The sequence below is a fragment of the Pieris napi genome, chromosome Z, assembly GCF_905475465.1.
Source record: "Pieris napi chromosome Z, ilPieNapi1.2, whole genome shotgun sequence".
Classification (NCBI taxonomy): domain Eukaryota; kingdom Metazoa; phylum Arthropoda; class Insecta; order Lepidoptera; family Pieridae; genus Pieris; species Pieris napi.
Window position 1 is genome coordinate 7,355,013 of NC_062259.1, and position 20,001 is coordinate 7,375,013.

At 32.9% G+C, this 20,001-nt stretch overlaps 1 protein-coding gene across 4 annotated transcripts; it reads left to right on the forward strand.

The window, feature by feature from the left end:
* Window positions 1-16,649, forward strand: LOC125062284 (GRB10-interacting GYF protein 2). 4 transcript variants are annotated; one of them, XM_047668079.1, is made up of 27 exons: window positions 1-138; window positions 832-1,155; window positions 1,359-1,497; window positions 1,567-1,706; window positions 2,196-2,354; window positions 2,471-2,565; window positions 2,961-3,060; window positions 3,853-3,950; window positions 4,244-4,341; window positions 4,412-4,719; window positions 4,803-5,340; window positions 5,588-5,764; window positions 6,372-6,518; window positions 6,599-6,670; window positions 6,767-6,883; window positions 8,512-8,796; window positions 9,197-9,418; window positions 9,900-9,983; window positions 10,164-10,276; window positions 11,097-11,172; window positions 11,547-11,762; window positions 12,088-12,162; window positions 12,254-12,368; window positions 12,500-12,688; window positions 13,462-13,585; window positions 14,078-14,186; window positions 14,774-16,649. In XM_047668079.1, the coding sequence occupies exons 2-27, from the start codon at window positions 869-871 to the stop codon at window positions 14,888-14,890; spliced, it is 4,200 nt and encodes a 1,399-aa protein (XP_047524035.1). In that variant the 5' UTR covers window positions 1-138; window positions 832-868; the 3' UTR covers window positions 14,891-16,649. The 4 variants fall into 4 exon arrangements, with proteins under 4 accessions (XP_047524035.1, XP_047524037.1, XP_047524038.1 ...); XM_047668081.1 differs by having other exon boundaries at window positions 1,359-1,494; XM_047668080.1 differs by having other exon boundaries at window positions 17-138; window positions 842-1,155.
* The last annotated feature ends 3,352 nt before the right edge of the window (window positions 16,650-20,001 follow it).

Here is a 20,001-nt window from a genome sequence, read left to right on the forward strand (position 1 = left end):
ACAAACTTACAACTTCACTCTTTACTCTCTAGAATACGCGTGTTGTCTGCACTTGTATCTTATTTTATTGTTCCTGAACTGTCCGCCATATTTGTCTGTCCGTGACTGGCGTGCTTGTGATATAAAAGATTCATTCAGGTAATCATATTTTTACTAAATTGTCTTTATATATTTATACTGTATACACGCATTTTGTAGTAGCTACTTAGTTAAGCTATAGCGCTAGAAGTTTAATATCGTACATGTAGTATGCCATCTTGACCTGTACGTGTTGGATCAGCGTAAACCTATGTTGTTAGGATGCAGTTAGCATTCATAAGGTTCTTATGGCACATTAAACACTCTTGTTGGTATATTATGCTATTATATTCTTACCTGTAGGTAAGAATATATGCCACGTGGTTTTTACATTTCCTCAGTATCCAGCATTTGCTGCTACTATATTAATTTCAATTTGAAACACCTGAGAATCTAATTTACGAAATAAAGAAATTTAATCCCAAGTGTGTGTGGGAATAGGCAGTATTGGTCCTGAGTTTCCTTTTGTCACCAGAGGGGTTTAGATTGTTGTTTTTTTTTAATTTCTAATTTGATATGAGACATATTAAGCTACTTAAACCAGTGTTGAGGTCATATTGGCTTTGTTAGAGGTTCTAAACTTCTACAGGTGACATTCCCTTTATACAGCCACCATTCCTATTGACAGTCTCAAAGTCTTCTAAGAATTACTTGAATTTTCTATTGCTTTGTTTACACTTTTTGCACATCATACATAAAAAATTTGAACATTATTTTAACCAAATTACAATTAAATCTTTTGATTTGTTTTAGTTTTACGCAGGTTTACTCAGAAAAAAATATTGGCAGAATGGGGAGTGGAGGTACTCCTATTAAATTTGGTCCAGAGTGGCTAAGAAACTTGGGTGAAGGAACAAACCAGGGTACACCTCCCAGACAAAACAATCAAAATAATCCTGGTGTATCAGAACCACCTCAGGGGACTAATAGCAGAGGACTAAATAATCTACAATCAACTCGAACACCTAGCCGAGATACTATTGTTGGTACGTCATCAGGTTCCACAACACAATTGTCAACAGGCTCACAAAATTATCGGCAGAATAATGTATCTAGAATTCACCTAGCTAATCTCAGGTAAGTGTATTATATCTGTTATACTTTAAACTTTCTTAACATGTATTGTTTGAAACTGTCTATAATGAAGTGATTTCATTGATCTGCTGTAGTTTTGTGGAACCTTATTAAACCGTATTGTCAGATTTAATATGTAAGATATACAGACTAGGTTTGCAGTTGATACTTTCAACTTGTAAATTATATACACGTTTTGTTTACAGATATGGAAGAGAGGAAATGTTAGCACTTTATGATAGAGTGGTTGCGGCACCAGAACAATTAAAGCAATTTGAATTATTGTATAAATCAAGGGGAAATGCACCATGCGCTTTAAACATTTTTAAAGATGGTCAAAATGTTGTAAGTTACTTAACCATATAAGTTACAATAGTCTCAAATAAACATTTAAACCTTTTTTTTACCCTTTAGCCTGTTGAAGGTGCTACTGGTGGTCAAATTGGTGGGACTGGCCCAACAAGTTACGCTGGACGTGGTCGTGGGAATGGGGTAGGGACAGTATATCCTAAGAAACCGACAACAGTGAGACCAAATGCCACTAATCTAGGAAGGTGAGCTCTATGTTGTTCTAAAATCTTATCTACATTGAAAAGTAGTTTTTTGTATACCAAATCAATCAATGTATTTGATTTGACTGAAACTTGAAATTTTTCCAAACTTCTTGCTGACACAGATGCATAAAAGTTGACTTAATCATATTGAAAACAGCACAAACATGTTTCATTTTACATTTTGCTATTTGTGAATTGATATGATATTATGTATATAGGTTTCGAGGTAACGATTGCAACTGTCTATATTTAGAATCATCTAATTTTGTTCTGCAGTTTTTAATTACATGCAATCTTGCCTTAGTTTAGAAACAACTATTTTACTTGCAGGATATTTAGGTCATACACCTCTTTGTTAATTTCAGAGTTTAGATATATCTGAAAATTCACAGATACATTGCTTGCATGTGAGAGAAGTAAATATGGCACCATTCTCATCACATTTGCGTTTTTAGTAGTAGAAATATTGTAAAAATGTATGTTACTTAGGGATTGGAATAAGGTAAGAACAGAGCCTGCACAGGGAGCCTCTGTGCCTCCAAACGAAGAGGTCAGGAGGTCTTGGAATACAAGTAGTGCACCTAGAGCAACTAGACAAGCAACAACAGAACAATCTGGTTGGGCATCAACCAAATTGTTCAGAAACAGGTATCTACTTTGCTTTAACTTTAATAAATAATAGTTTATAGCACAGACAAAGATATTTCTATCTAATGTTTATAAACAGTATTCTTATGGTACTCACTGATTTATTTTTGTTTAAGGCGACCAATACGAAGTACTAATTGGAGACAATCGGGCAGGGAGGAAGGGGATGAATGGCGGTCCCAAGAGCATAACTCTAGATTTCCCAATCCTGGTAAATAGGAAAAAAATATCAGTTTATTAATAGACAAAGTACTGAGGACCTATTGCCTTGTCCTTTTGTGGAAATAAATTTAGATACCCACAACATTAAGGGGCTAATGAAAATTATTAATTCCATTTCTTTATTCATCTAGATATAAGTGAATTGAACTAGGCAAAAGTAACAATTAAATATATTCTTTTACAGATATATTTCTGTACATTATATTTATATATTTTCATTACAGTTTAAAGTATTTTTTTTTAATACCAAAATGGTATTAAAAAAAAATACTTTAAACATACAGCACACTTTTTGTATATCCCAAATTAATATTTTTATGTTCTCTATTGTTTGGTACCTGCCAAAAAAGTACAGTTTATAATAGCATTATTATGTTTTTACAGAGCGGGAATGGCCGGAAAGGTCGTCACAGGAAACACGTCAGTCTTGGAATTCTAATCGTCGTCCCTGGAACGAAGCTCCAAATGACGAAATACCAGAGTGGTAAGTAGATTTTTATATAAGCTTCGTCATTAAATTAAGCTCACTCCAATTTCAACAAACCCTGCCTTTGTCATCGCTTAGTCCAATTTATGTGCATACTATTAGTAATTTCATCTGCTATGCTTTATGTGATGTATAACATATGTATGACAGCAGTTCTTTAAGCTAGGTTTGGTAACTAATGTCTATTCCAAAACAGAAGGTAAACACTAGGATCCCTAAGGGCTATATATATTTAGTTTTGTGATCACACCTGCATATTTTCAAAATTATATTGTTTCTGGAATATAAATACATTTTTCATTAGGTGAATAACTCTACATATGGTTTTTATTGAACTGTTATTTTCATATATATTATGTACTGATATTTGAGAATTCAATTTAAATCATACAGTTTTTTAAACAGTCTAGAAGTTTTGTGACTATTATTAAAAAATTTCAATCCAATAAAAACATTATGGAATAATTACAAAGTTAAAATTTAAGTTTTTAAAATTCAAATTGAAAGAGACTTAGTTATTTATAATTCCTTTTTTGTAGTAGAGCAAGTTTCATTACATAATGAAACTGCATATACTATACACCATACATATATGTATAAAATAAGAAAAATAATATATTCTACCATATACTATTAATATATAGAAATTCAATAATTTACTTGGGTTTTTGCTAATTGAGTCCAATTATTTTAGCTGGGACATATCTATTGAATAAACTACAATTCACAAACACTAACCTTATAACTTAGATTATTATTATAGTCATTAAAATTTTGTATTCATATTAGGGCCAATGATAATGCAGACGCGGGTGCTGGCACTTTCGATTCGTCTGGAGCATTTCATGGATGCAGTGATGAACCTCGGCCACCAGAACAGACTTTCTGTAAATTTAACATATTTTATAATTTTATATTAAGATATATTTTCCACCCATGTAAGAACTTTAAAATCTTCTATGTATATTGCAATGGCACTTTTTAAATATATGTCTACAAGTTCATATTTATTATAGCTATTCAATGTCTTGTCCATACTATGTTGTATTGTTTTGATAGTACATATAAATGTGATGCTTATATTAAACTAATAGTATATAAAAACAATTTTTACTGTTATCTGAATTCTCTTATATGAAACTCATAAATAAATTATAATTCATAAAATTTTCTTTCTCAGCTGTAACGCGAAACCAAGAAGAGGCAGCTGAACAGTGGTGGTCATCAGAAAAAGCTAAAAAGCTCTCTCCTAAACGATTAACCTCTGAGAGGACACAGGTATTTTTTTTTAATATACTATTATTATTGTATTCAAATGGGTAATTAAATTAACCAATGCTACTTACAGGGACAAGCCTCTACATCTGACGACGCAAGCACTGAAACTGCTCCAACCAATGATTCGGAAGATACAATGACCGAGGGTGTACCGGATAATGATGTCAAAACTAAAAATTACGATGCTACAATGCGTCCAGATATCGATGTCGACAACGAAAGTAACAATCTTAGTAATTTCCAATCCGTTATGATTTCTCAAAACAACACTCTGCGTCAAAAACACCAGAATATTGTGACCTCAACTTGTTCTTCTTCTACAACGCAACAGCGCAGCTCATATGCTATTTTCACCGAAAATAGCATTCGAGAAGCTGAGTAAGTATTCTTTTATAGTTACTATATTTATATACCATACATTATTTAAATCAAAAGTATTAAAAGATAATATTTTGTTTCAGGCAGCCAAATAATGTGCAACAAGAAAAATTATTTGAGGGGCCCGCAACTGATAACAATATGCCTGTTAGAAATAATGCAATACCGAACAAGCCTTGTGGGCCTCCTGTTGACATGTCTGTATTACCACCGGGGCAACCGGGACAGCATGGAGGCCTAGTTAATACACAAATGCAAATAGGACCTTCCACAACTGGTCTAGAAGCCCACAATGCGCCAAGCACTACAAATATACCAAGCACAGGGCAAAATAGTATTGCATCCCTAGGATTACAAAATTCAGCATCAGGAACTACTTTAAATATACAGAAAAAAGAAATGATGATGCCGCCCCTCCATGGATTACCACAAATGATGTCAAACACTGCATTTAACCCAGGAATGAATATGGCTATGCCTATGCCTATGCCTGTGCCTATGCCTATGCCTACTATGCAACACCATTCAAATATGATGGATGCATTTCAACAAAGCGTTCGTCCACATGATATGACACAATCCAATCCTTCTGTGCCGTATATAGGGCAGAATAATAATGTGGTAATGTACCTTTTTGTGTGATTTATCTATCATAGTACTGAAGGTAGTAATGAAAAAATTACTATTAAATTTTCCATTAACCAATCTTCAACAACATAATAAAATTAAATCTGACTTATTTTAGCCTATAAATACATGTTTATATAATTAATGAAATCTCGCTCTATAGTTTTGTTTCTATCCTAGCCTATCAAAATGATTGTTGAAGCCAACATGAATATACTAATTTTATGTTACATATTTTCAGCCAATGGGTAACAATCATCCACCAAATCCTGCACTGGGAGTCTGCATGTTCCCGCCTCAAGGAATTCCAAGACATGCTGCCCAACCACCTCCACTAAATTCAGTTTACGTTGGGCCGTCAGTTATAAGTAATGCTCAAAACTTTTTAGCCGATTTGTGGTATTACGAGGACCCAGAGGTGAATATACATAATATTCTCAAAGCTACGCGTTTATTTCCTAGTATAGAGATATTTGCTATTTCATGTTATGCTATAAGTGATGCAAATTTTAAAAAGTTTAAATAATTGCCTATGTACAATATTGTATAAAACACATATTTTTCCATACTTCCATTCCCCTGGCTTAAGCGTGCTTTGGTTTAGAGTGTGTTGAAAATATAAAATTACAAATTAATTAAGAAGTTATAGTATTGGATTTGTGGTTTTTTTTAAAAACAAAAGTCATCAGAATCAGTTCAGTAAATGACAACCAACATTGGCATATATTGAGGACTTATAGCAATTAATTATGTTTACTGGAAGGCGTTTGCGGCTTAGCGTTTTTGCAAAGGTTTATTTTATTTGCTTGCGTTAATTGATAATAATAGTAAAAAAAATATTTTTGATGTTTGTTTATGCCGTATGCCGCAGCAGGAAGTGAATGCAAAAAAAATTAAGTAATTAAATGGCCTATTTCATAGTTCAGGAAACTGATCAGTGAGAGAGAGAAAATATCGCGTTAGGTTATTTTACCCTAAAATGTTACTACCAGACTTTTCATGCATACTGTATTTTTCTCTTACAGAAAAAAATACAAGGACCATTTACATCCCAAGAAATGTGGAACTGGTACGTAGCTGGATATTTCCAGCCTTCCCTGATTGTACGCAGAGCTTTTGAGAATACGATGCGCCCTCTAGCTGATTATGGACCGATGCCATTCTTCAAAGGGGTAATTCTACTTTCAGATATTTAAGAATCATCAATCATTCATAAAATTTACATTACACTATGCAATAATTTATGTTTTAGGGAATGAACTCACATGTTAATTGCCCACGCGCGCCCGACGGAATTAATCCACAAGCCGGTTTTGGATTAGGCGTAGGTTTCAGTGCTAGTCTTTTTTTTTTGCCATTGGAGGAGTCATATCTATTTTTAAAGTTGGATAACATTTGTATACATTTCAATCTATTTCAGGAGACGTCTCGTGTATGGAGCCCGGCTCCACATAATCAAAATGCAATTTGGACGGAACCAATGTTGTATCCTGAATCAAATGTCAATAACCTTCCGAGGCACTTCTGGGACGTCGAGGTATGTTTATAAAGTAGTAAGTCATAAAATAAGTGTTTATTTCTACATACAAAGGTGTTAACCGATTGTAATTAGTTGGCGCTTTTACGGCTACGTTAGTTCATTAATTTGTAGTAAGGGGATTTGAATTGTCATTGCTTATTTAAAATACAGAAATAAACATTTGTTCGTGCATATTCCACAAAAATTATAAGTCTTTTGTCTTGTATCTCTAATTTGAATGTCAAAACGATTCTGACATATCTAAAAGTAACAGCACAGAATATCCAGATGAATTAAACATTACAACATATTTAAACAAGTTATTTATTAACGATTACAGATCATTCCCAGTTAGTACAACCAAGAAGTGCACATTGTTGTTAATTCCTAAGAGGCGTGGAATTTCTATAGAAGTCTTAGGTTATACTAAGACTCTGCGATAGGTTCTATTTATTAGGATAAATCTGAGTTTATGATTTGATATATTAACAACTAGGGTGTAAAACACTTTTGTATATATTATGTTTGTGTGTCTCATACCACCTCGCCTGTTGGCTTGATTTATTTAATCACTCGTGTGCAAACGTGTTAGTAGGCCTCCGCTAAAATATAAATAAGCGCTGCGCATTCGTACACTCAGGAAAACAAAGTTGAAATGAATTCTCTTTTATTTGTGTTAAGTTGATTAATAATGAAATGGAAACTGTTGGCATGCTGTTGTCTACATTTGGGCAGCGTTTTTACCTAGGCTAAATTTGCTTATAATGCTTCGCTTTTAAGGGGTAAATTTTGTTTATATCTTTGAAAAAGATGTATCTAATTATTTTTATACACTGTTATGATCCTGTTATGTTTTAACCCACTAAATAGTACTCACACACTAATTACCATAATAGGTTCAAGCATGACATAAAAATGTGAAAATTTTGATAAATATCCTCAAAATATGTACTATTTAAGTCAAAATTATATGCCTTGTTTTGGTAAAGGTGTTATACATGCAAGCACGGTCGACAAATCCAGGTAAAATAATTAAGACAAGAATAAGATATTAACATCGGAATGTTGACCAGTTTGTTTACTTACATTTGCACTTACTTGATTGTCCGGCTAATGTCGGTCTGCTTAAGCGTATAGCACCTTTTTTGCCTTATTTTGCTTTTATTAAACAAGTTTATTATCTTTCCATTTTTCATTTACCCTCAGATCCTTCTGAGATATTTCTCATTTATCATTTCACCGCTGTTGCGCTATATATCACAGTGGCATTGCTGAAATGTCTTGATTAACATTATTAAAAGACTTATATTATTCGCAATTAAAATGCTTATGAAGTATGGTAATTTATAATATTACCTATCTTGTAAGTTTTCTTTTGTGAAAAGTTAATTACGATAATTGCCGCTATCAACACTTGATTTTGACCTCAGAAATTTCCATCTGTTTCATTGTCTATTTTTTTTTTACTTTACAGATTTGTGCTATCTTAGTCACGCGCTCTTATACACACACATTAAAATTGGCTCAAGTATTAAATCCTCGTTACTGTTAAAAAAAAAACAGTATCAGTTTTAATATTAGGTAGTTAGCAAAGGAAGCAAAAGTAGAGACTATAGAATATTTATTGATAAACATTTATCTTCTAGCCGCCTGCAATGCCTTCTAAAAGTATTATACTGCCTAAGGACATGAAAACGGAAGATGAGATTTTAGCACAAATTTTAAGTTCTCAAAATATACCATTACCTGGGGTACCTCCCTCCGAAAATATGCCTCCTCTAAACAATGTCCATACAATGAATGCCAACGGCGGTTTTCCTAAACCACCCGTTGTTCCTGATCTCTCACAGTTACCAGATATTCAACCAGAAATGATTCCTCGATATTCGCCGACTACAGTTGAGTCAAAGCCGGAAAGAAAAGAATCAGAGGTAAATTAGAAAATGTTACAAGTGCCATTTGATGTTTAGATTTTTAAAACGCCTTGATCAATTTTGGTTATATGTTTCTGTATACAATGTTCGACTTTTTAAAATTACTTTGAATAGTCCGTTAAACAAAGGACAACAAATAAAGACGAAATATGGTGGCTTTGCCTATATTTGCATAACGATATCGTTATGCAATCAAATTGTTATATGTTTTATTATTTAAAGACCCAGGGGACAAAACGATGTCGCATTTATTTTATTATAGTATACTATATTATTCTAACATAATGTACAGGAATCAACCCATTTATTATTTAAGAATTCAAGCGGTCTTGAACCATTATTTAATTATTGTTATACTGTTTTGAAGGAATTTCTTTTAAAATATCAGTTATTGCAGCCTACAGTGAATCCAGTACCAGTAGAACCCGATGCCGAGAGTGCTAAAGTACCTCCTTCGAAAGGAGAAGTTAAGATTTTAAAGCCTATTAAAAACGAAACGGATAAGAGTAAAAACAAAGATGCTTATAGTACAAAAACGAAAGCTAAAAAACCAAAAGAGGAAATCAAGGAGATAAATGCTACACTTACTACTGATGAAGTGGCATCGAAGTCACTGGGAGTAAGTTCATTTTGCAAAGCTATGCGATAATTACTTTAATAAAAGAAATAGTAGCAGAACTTTTGGTTTAAGCCGCATTTTATTTGCACGCCATTTGTCAAAAACTGGTTTCGTTCGGTTGTGTGCGTGCGCGTGAGGCATCTTAGAAGTAGTGCGTGCGGCAGTGCGCTCTATGACATTAAATGCCCGTATGCACTATACACTCTTAATTGTTATCTTAAAGTTGTAATTTATGTATATTTGGAATACCAAAAATTTATGTTTTATTTTTATAAATGGTGGCTATTACTTTTATTTAAAAAAACGTATTGTTTTTCTCACAATGCTTTCTTCAGCATAAAAGAACAGGGCTGAAATGATTATTATTATTATATATAATCTATATTAATCTGTTGCGTGGATCACATCAAACGAAATTTTACTAACATGATACAATATTTAATAATCAATTATTGTTATTAATATAAAATTAACTTTATAGAAAAGATCTGTTGAGTCATCACCTTCGAAGGCAAGTAAGGATGTCAAAGTTCTTAACAAGAAAGAGCTGGAAAAAGAAAAAAAGGTAAAAGTTATAATGTTTTATCATAAACAATATAAAATTAAATTTACATAGCGAGCGAGAAAACGCGACCTCTTTTTTGTTATACATTTTTTAAATTACGTCTTTAAACGGAATAAATTCTGCTTACATTAAACAGTAGGTGTAAATTTATAAGTAACAATAAATTAACGCTTCTTACAGGAATTATTGAAGGATGGTTTTACAATTGTGAAAGGGGCTGAAAAAAATAATAACAAGGAGATCAAAAAAAAGGTGGAAGAGGCCAAAGCTGTCGAAGAAGCTGCTCGTAAAAAGTAAGCTTTTTATAAATTTTTAAATTTCTATCCTATTTTCTTGTATCTCATAATCAAAGGAAATTTTATACCTGTACATATACTTATGAACACTAGATAGATTGGAGTGGTATAAATTCGACAGAAGATATGTGAAACGAGTCTTCTTCCATTTACGACTAAATTTTTCTAGGATGCTCCGGGAGAGATTAAGAGAAAATCCTTCATACATTTTCTAAGGGGCAAATATTGTAATTCAAGTTAAATATGTTATTTTTGTCGTAATCTGTGTCCAGCCCCTCTCATGTCTCGGGCTGCGTGCAGCTAAACTATATTCTCCATACCACGCGATCTGTACTCAATTATTTGAAAGGATTTTAACCTTTCACAGGTCCAATTACGAAATTCGACGGGGATGTGTCCTTTTCCCCCTAATTATTAGGTTATGTGGCCTCTAACCACCTACACCACCACCACGCAGACGCGTGCTGCCCAGCGCACCGAGCGACTGCTAGTTTACTTATTAACAACCTTCTATAATTGACAGACCGAAAAACATTATAAATTTCGTAAAAGGTGGTGTCCATGCAATGTATGTATGTTATGGGTAATACCTACAAGTCGATTGTGTTTGAAGTGCCCACTAATGGGACAGGGTTCAGTAAAATGCACCTGTTTCATTAATAATTTCTGAGGCTTTAATTCGACCATCAGCACTTACTGATATAATAATATTCTTGAGGCCTATCCCATGAGGACACAAGTGTTTGCACCAGTGCATTTTATTCCACATCTCTCTTACTACCTCTTACACTACCATTAACATAGTGTTTGTTTACAGAAAAGAAGAAGAAGCCGTGGTAGCAGCGGACGAAACCAGAAGGATTGTTTTAGCGACAGCCATCAAAAAGCAAGTAGTAAGTCTTTAACATTTATTAATACACTTTCTTATCAATTTATTGATATGTCTTTAATGGCCAGTGAATGTTTTGTGTTTATAACGAAACTATTTTTATCTTCATTATGTCACTAAATATTGCAATTAAAACGTAATTGTTTATACAGCTTTGAAAAGTTTTTTATTATTTTATAGAAATAAAAAAAAACAATTTCCTTTAATTTGGTTATGCCAAAGAACCACCATTTATGAAATAATCAAATCTTTGAAGATATTTTTTTCATAGTTCAGCTGAATATGTTCATAAAATATATAAGGTCTTATATGCTTTATACTGGTTCAATGTGGATGTCTGTTTTGTTGGGTTATGATTGATTATTAATAAAATTACAGGATCAGCAACAGCAGAAGCAAGTAGCAGACTCTGTCGCTAAGAAAGCTCCCTGGTCAGCAGTGGCCACTCAAGCAGCTGGTACAAGCAAAAGTGGTTTGACGTTAGCTGTAATTCAAAGGCTGGAGCGGGAAAAGAAATTGGAACAAATAAAGGAACAACAGCAGATGATGCAGATTATTGCTCAGCAGCAGGCCGCAACATTGGCCAGAGAACAGGTAGGCCAGGCATCCCAATCTATTACATCAAACGCTTTATGTGTTTTTAAGAACCCCGCGACAAATACAATTTTTAAATATTTTAAATACTTCTTATAACGTCACCTTCGTAAACACGGATAATTATATTTAGCTTTAGACCAGCAAAAATTTAAAGAAATTGCTAAACCTACCGCGATCGTATGCTGTACACATACACACATATATTTAAATTGCGACAAAAGAATTGTCTTATTATGAATTTCATAGTGGTCTGAAAAATGTATGACTATTAAACAAAGCTTGTGCTGTACTTAAGTTAAATTAAATTAATTTTTTATTTCAGGAAGTGCAAGCCGGTCTTGGTTGGGCTACAAAGAAAAATCCGAATGCTACTTCACCAAACTTAGCTGAAATTCAGGTAATTTTTATAATATACTTGTAACCAGTGTTAAATAAAACCTTTGTATTTGTTAATAAATAAACTATGAATTTAATGGTGATTTTACTAGTCAAAAACGAGGCGGCAGGCAGCATCTTCGACCGCTACATCAGAGGTTTTAGAGGAGAAATCACAATCATCCCCTGTTGCGCCGAACCATGTGCCTTGGGGAAGTAGCTCAAATGGTAATTATGTTGAGATATATCCAATTTCAAAATATTATATGTTCAATATTGTGACAATATACAACGCTAATTGATAGATAGTTATTTTTCATACAATTTTCTTCCGTTAAAAACGAATTAATTCTTCACAGGTGGTTTCTGGGATTCCCCAAGTCAACGAATGAAATCAGATCCAGAGAAAAGTGAATCTAAACCAGTTGAGACTACAGTTAAATCCAAATCCCCAGTACGGGCAGAGCCTTTAAAGAAGAAAACGCCCGCTATGGAGTTTGATGCTTGGTGTACCCAGGCCTTAGGCGTATGGAGTTCCAACATTGATGGTATTTATTTTAAACATAGTGATAATTTACTCCAATATTCATTAAAAAATATCTTAAACTTTAAAGTTATTTAATATATTGTTAAAATATTTATATAATTGTTACCTTTAGAGGCGCATTTTTATTTTATCTATGATGTTGAAATTATTAACAATAATATATAGAATTAGAATAGTTCCACCACGTCAAGTTCAACTCTGTTAATAAATATTATTTACAATTTAAAAAGCATCCTCTAAGAACGGCGAAAAGTATCTAAAGACAAACTATTACTCGTGAATAGCTTTCACAAACTTTTATAACACAGAAAACTAAGTGTTTATGTGCGAAAACACGGAAATCCAAAGTGCAGTAAGTATGTAGTGCGAATCTTTTCTCTATCAAATTGTTTTATTACACCAGAAGTTAATTAAAGTATGTGAGCAAGGAAAGGAAGTGAGGTTGAAACTGGTGCTGTTATAAACATCTACAAATTAATTTAATACATAATAATAAAATAGAGTATAAAGCGTTTTCGGAGCGCGTCGCACTTGAATTTAAATTCATAACAAGTATATCGAGGTGTCGAAAAACAAACATGAATGGCATAAGTTGGAGTTTTAACCCTACACTAAAAACCCAACTTAGACCCATTTACTTTATATAATACATTGAAAATTAAATTTTATAAATTTTGTTTAGTTTTATATTTTTAAATATATTTTTCATAAGGTTGGAAATAAATAAATCATTATTAATAATAATAAAAACATATATGTTTTTTATCGTTTCAGTGTCGACTTTCATGGTTTTCCTCAAAGACATAGAGTCGCCTTACGAAGTTAAGGATTACGTCAAATACTATCTTGGCGAATCCAGAGAGTCGATCGACTTTTCTAGGCAATTCCTTGAACGAAGGTAAAATATCAAAGATATATATATGTTTATACAATATTTCTAGTTTAGGCGAGTACTGCAAACATTAAACCTTCGCAAAAAAAATATTTTTGTGAAAATTCTTCACAGGTATATCTACAAATCAAACTACTCTTATACATCATACCATATTCAATTTGATAGGCAGCGTGACCACTAGTGGTGAAAAGAGCTATATAATGATAAATATTTTATTTATATCACAAAACGTAAAACAAGTCGATACGTCGAGAGGCAGTTTTTGCCGCGCACCACCACTATATGGACCCACTACCCAGTGAAGTATTTCCTAAAGGGCTGGCAACGCACATGCGAGCCATTTGGCAGTGTGAGTGTCCGTTGACGGTATGACTTAATATCAGATGAGCCTCCTGTGCCTTTACCCACTGTTTTATTAAAAAATAAAATAAAACAATTTCGCCTTCCTTTTTACAGAAGTATTATTGAACAAAATTTGATAAAATGTATTCTCAGGTCGAAATTGCTGCGGGTCGGTATGGTGACGCCATCGGACGATCTCTGTTCGCCAGCGCTTGCCATCAATCCTCGCAATAATTCAATCTCCGACTATCAAGAGGTTAAAGTAAGTTATGTGTACTTATATTACGTCTGCATGGTAAGTCGGTACGTGTCCTAGCTAGACGTACATTTAGCTTCGTGCTAAGTGCTTTGTGCGTGCGAGACTGAGAATAGTTAAAGTAATATAATAAACCTGTACATATCTGGAAGTCCTGAATTTGATATCCGGCGAAAATTGATGCACATAGTATTATAATAGACGCAGAAATATGGCTTTAACTGGCTTTGACAATTTAAACTCTAAATTATTAAGTAAATTATTTTCATATAGATAATACAATGTACACTTATGAACGTCAAAAATGAAATATATATGAAATGCTTCTAATTTTACATTTACTGCCAGTTCTCAAATCAAGGGGGGTAGAACGGAAGAGAAGAACTGGCAATAAACTCTCCGCCACTCTTTTTAATCCCGATTTGAGAACTGACAATTAGACTCTTAAATCGATCATATGGCAGGCACAGAGATCACCTATGTGCTTTTTAAAAATGAAATATCACAAAATAGATATAAAAGTCTTAGTCCAAGAGCTAGCGGATTTGGCGTCACTGGGTTTTTATTTCTAATCTTTTCTTTACTATTTGTAGGGTAAGGGTAAGAAAACAAAGAAGAACAAAATGATGAAAGTGGACGCTCGCATACTGGGTTTCTCAGTTACGGCATCCGAGGACCGCATAAATGTGGGCGATATTGATACTGCATGAGCCTTAAGAAACTCGCCCTGTGATAAATCTCAAGGCGAACTTTAGATAGTAACTTATGAATGAGATGTGTGATCGGGCTATGGTATCCATCGCCCGCCATACTTGCATTCTTTGTCCAAACCGAATGGCTTCATTCATTTATCTTTATCTATGTAATGACGTTATAACAATTTTAAATAATATAATAGAACAAATCTGCAATAATTTAGCTGATGTTTTTATAAATGCAAATATTTATTATTTGAAATACCTGTTTTCTATTATATTGCAATGTATATATTTGTTTTAATAAAAACAGTTACGTATTGTGATACACCTAGTCCTTTTATGTTATTTAAAATTTTAAAACTGCATTTGTATCTGCTATCATGACTTTTATTTCTTCTAACTGTAAATGAATTGATTTCTATATATTTCACATTTATTCATGAATTTTAGAAAAACTATATCAATGAAATTATTCTGTAAATATTTTATTCATATTTTACAAAGCTTTATTTGAGCCTCTCGGTTTCGACATTTTTTTAATTGCATGTTTTATAATTTCTAAACATCAGCCCACGGCTCATAGCCTTAAAAAAACGTGCCTTATTGGCCATTTTAAATTAGGATATTTTTTAATCTGCCTGGTAGCATAATTCTATGCGTTCCTAAAAATAAAGAATATTTAATGTTACACCATTTCCAAAAGTCAATTTCAATGTAATAAAAATATAATGTCTTCATCCATTGATGTGGGTTATCTTGTGGTTTATTTCCTAATAGCAAGACTCATAGTTGTAGTTTTGTAAATTGTATTGTTAATGGTCATAAAATAATTTTAAGTGTTTTTATTTTATAAAATGATTTGTTTTAAAATCGTTATACTTATTTAAATATACTTTGTTCTAGGACATCTGCTTAATAGATAATGATTATAATTTTGATATATTGTATGGGCCTTATATAAATAGTAATGTTTGCCGCATCTAATATGTTTTTATTTGATTATATGTATGGATATGAACTTGTTCTGATTATTGTTTAAAGGCGTGGCCTAAATATTGTTTGAAATCTAGTTATCTTAATTGTTAGGCTACTCTACGATGGCATTTTTATATCTTAGAATATTAATAAAAGACCTTATTAACACACTATAAACCTGAAATAGCTATTGAACGTTTTTCGATATCAATATAGTCACTTGATTGACACACATGTTAAAATATTTTTTAACTAATTTAGGTTTATAGTAAGGTGTACAATTACAATTGTTGTAAAATCTAACTTCAATCGGAAGTTTTAAATCGTAAATTGTTTGTTAAATTATTCTACGCATTGATAACTTTTTTTCTATTGTATCAAATGGCGGCACGTAATGCTTATTTGTTTACCTAGGATTAATATTTTAAGCGCAAGGTCCTCACCTAACCTCTTTAAGAACAGACAATCCAACCATGAGAGCATTTGTTTCTAATGCCATGGCTTGATTACAGCGTAATGAAAGTGCCATCGGAGTACCGTTTTGTGCGAGTGATGCGCCTATATAAGTGTTTAATAGGCGATTTAAGGGTGCTTAAGCTGTAATAATGCAATAAAGCAATAAATCTGTCGGTTGCAGATGCCCTGGTTGGCATTAACTGTTAGGCACCTGCCGATTCGTAAACTAACGAAGCAATAAGTGTATTTGAACAAGTTGTAACTCTGTGAATGTTAAACTTCTCTGTTGCTATATTAAATGTAAATATAATAAAAAATAAAGAGATAATATAAATATTTATTCGCTGAGTTTTACGACAACCCTTTATCTATCCTTCCTCTTTTAGACCAGTGCCGATAATTTTTGAAACCAAAAAAAATTACAGTAGGATGAAACCCATTAGAAAAGCAGGGTAATATGATCAAAATGAAAGGAAAAATAAATTACGGTCGATCTGAGGTCGGGAAGGGGGGGGGGGGAGTTTTAAGGGTAAAAAACGGTTTATCTCGATTTCCGGCAAAACTAAAAGTCCTATCGAAGAAAGTTAAATGGCAAAGTTGTAGGTAATAAAAAGATCTAAAACTTTTGTATTTACACATTTTTCACATAACCTCAAAATTGGTGTGAAAAATTCAAAAAACCAAGTTTTTGGTTTTTTATTTTTATCTTTAACAAAAATATTTTTTTTTAACAAAATTTGGTGAAAACTTACCTTTCTATGTCCTAAATACACTGTAATTTATTTGATTAAAAATATTTATTTGTTCGCCTTATTTTGAATTAATATCGAAAAAACACCCTAATTTTCAATCGAAAATTCTGACGTCAAAATTTCAGCTTTTTTCAAAGGGTTGGTGTGCTTTCAGTTCGTTGTAATCTCTACTTTCCTATGGTAAAAAAATATATATATATTACCATAGTAAATCTTCTCAGAAAACGCAAAAAATCGTATGCAGTAACGCCCAGACCTGTCATCCCCTTCCTTACTTCTCTATGAAATACGAAAATTTTAGCCCATCTAAAGGCTAAACTTTTTTTTTTAGGTCACTCAGGTATATATAAGTTATCTTAAAATAGTAATAAATAGGCATCTGATTATAATTTAAAGAAGATTCATAGAGAAGTAGGGAAGGGTATGACGGGTCTGGGCGTTACTGCATACGATGTTTTGCATTTTCTGAGAAGATTTTCTATGGTAATATATATATATTTTTTTACCATAGGAAAGTAGAGATTTCAACGAACTGAAAGCACACCAACTTTTTGAAAAAAGCTGAAATTTTGACGTCAGAATTTTCGATGGAAAATTAGGGTGTTTTTTCGATATTAATTCAAAATAAGGCGAACAAATAAATATTTTTAATCAAATAAATTACAGTGTATTTAGGACATAGAAAGGTAAGTTTTCACCAAATTTCGTTAAAAAAAAATATTTTTGTTAAAGATAAAAATAAAAAACCAAAAACTTGGTTTTTTGAATTTTTCACATAAATTTTGAGCTTATGTGAAAAATGTGCAAATACAAAAGTTTTAGATCTTTTTATTACCTCCAACTTTGCCATTTAACTTTCTTCGATAGGACTTGTAGTTTTGCCGGAAATCGAGATAAACCGTTTTTTACCCTTAAAACTCCCCCCCCCCCCTACCCCTTCCCGACCTCAGATCGACAGTAATTTATTTTTCCTTTCATTTTGATCATATTCCCCTGCCTTTCTAATGGGTTTCATCCTACTGTAATTTTTTTCACTTTTTATTTATTTTGAAGGCTATCTGCACTGGTCTATTTGTCCTTTGACGTAGTAAAGTCAAACTATTAAGATACACCTCATTAAAATTTAATAATGTAACTTTGTACAGCGGACATATATTATTCTGTCGAAGTTGACCGGGGTATATTATAGTTAACCCTATAAGTATGTTTTTATTTTACGATAAATCTTAGTCCTTTGAAGTACTATTTTAAGACACTAGATACATATTTACTCTGCGAGACAAGACGTGTCTCGGCCTCCTGCGCCACCTGCCAATTGCTGGCTTTCAGCTGCAGCAGGTCGTGCACTCTGTCGATCCAGACTATACTTATGCCGACCATTGGGTCGGAAGGAAGTTTCTTCACCGCTCGATCTTGGCCTATGTGCTCAAGTCCCAACATAGTCGATGGGCCTTGTATTCGTCTATAATGTTAGGCTTGGCTAGCAACCCTTCGATTAACTCTCCATAACGTCCTTGTAGGCCCTACTGTCTCATCTTAGGACCTTTAGAATTGTTGTTAATAGTAGTAAAAGATGCAAAATGTTTGCTATTCGCGGATGATCTTAAATTATCAGTGCCGGTTAATAGCGCAGGAGATAATCTACGATTACAGCAGGATATTGATCGGGTAGTTAATAGATGCAGGAAACATCAACTGCCGCTTAATTCTGCGAAATGTGCTGTTATTTATTTTTCCAGAGCACAAACAAATATTCTCTATAATTATTACATAGAGGGACAGACAATTCCAAGAGTAGCAGAAGACAAAGATCTTGAGCAGGTATAGGAAACCTTTTACATGTTGAGGGCCAAACTTTAGCGCGAAATACGTTCGCAGTGCATTTTAAATTAGTGATAATATTTTTTGCGATAGACAATAGACCTGAAATAATACGACAATGTTATTATAGCACATTTTAATAAAATAACAAAATGAAATTATAAAAAATGGTACATTATAATAGAATCGTTAAATTTTCAAGTGCTACAAACTACGAAAGTTAAATACACCGAAATCAATGAGACACTTGAACTTGAATTTGGGAAACTAATCCATCGGGCATCGATATTTGGATGAATTCCACTGATACAAAGATACAAATTATCGTCAGTCAGTCTTGTGCGATGTGTTGAGTTATTAACTTTCATCAATGAAAAAAACTGTTCGCATATAAATGCGAACAGTTACCTACAGATAAGTACCTACTGCCAAACGCACAAATCAGTCTTCCATGTTTTTGAAGGCGCTAAATCTGTTCGAAAATTGTTCCGACAGTGTAACTACAATAAATACATTTTTAAATAGTAATGTTGTGGTCACTTCTTTGATTCCCGAAATTTTCAGTGCCGCCCTCGTATAATATGATCTAGAGGTTCATATAAACGTAGAATTGAATTTTCGGGATAACATAAAAATAATTTGTAAAAAAGCTTATAGGAATTTAGGGTTTATTTTGCGTATGCCCAAAAGATTTTGAAATATAAAACTTATAATGACATTGTATAATGCACTTGTTACGCGCCACTTGGACTTTGGAGTGTAAACTTTATGTTTTGGGCCCCACAAGAAATAGTAGTTTATACAACTGTCATATTAAAAAAAAACAAAACATGAGGGTATTAAAACATGAGTGTAGTTGCAAATCATAGAATATTTAGACCATACGGACGAACACTTAAAGATATCCGATAATTCTTGAAAGTAGGCTAACAATACGTTTTCGGAAAATGAGTTAGCCAGTTTGTTCATTTTCCAAGTCATAAAGTCTTGGTAACAATTGTCGTACGCTTTCTTGATTTTTCTGCCAAAAGACTATTCGTCGTTTCTAGAATGTCAGGTGGAGTTAAATTTTCATCTGTATCGTCGGTGTTGCTTGACATTTTAGCTTCTAAAGTTTTA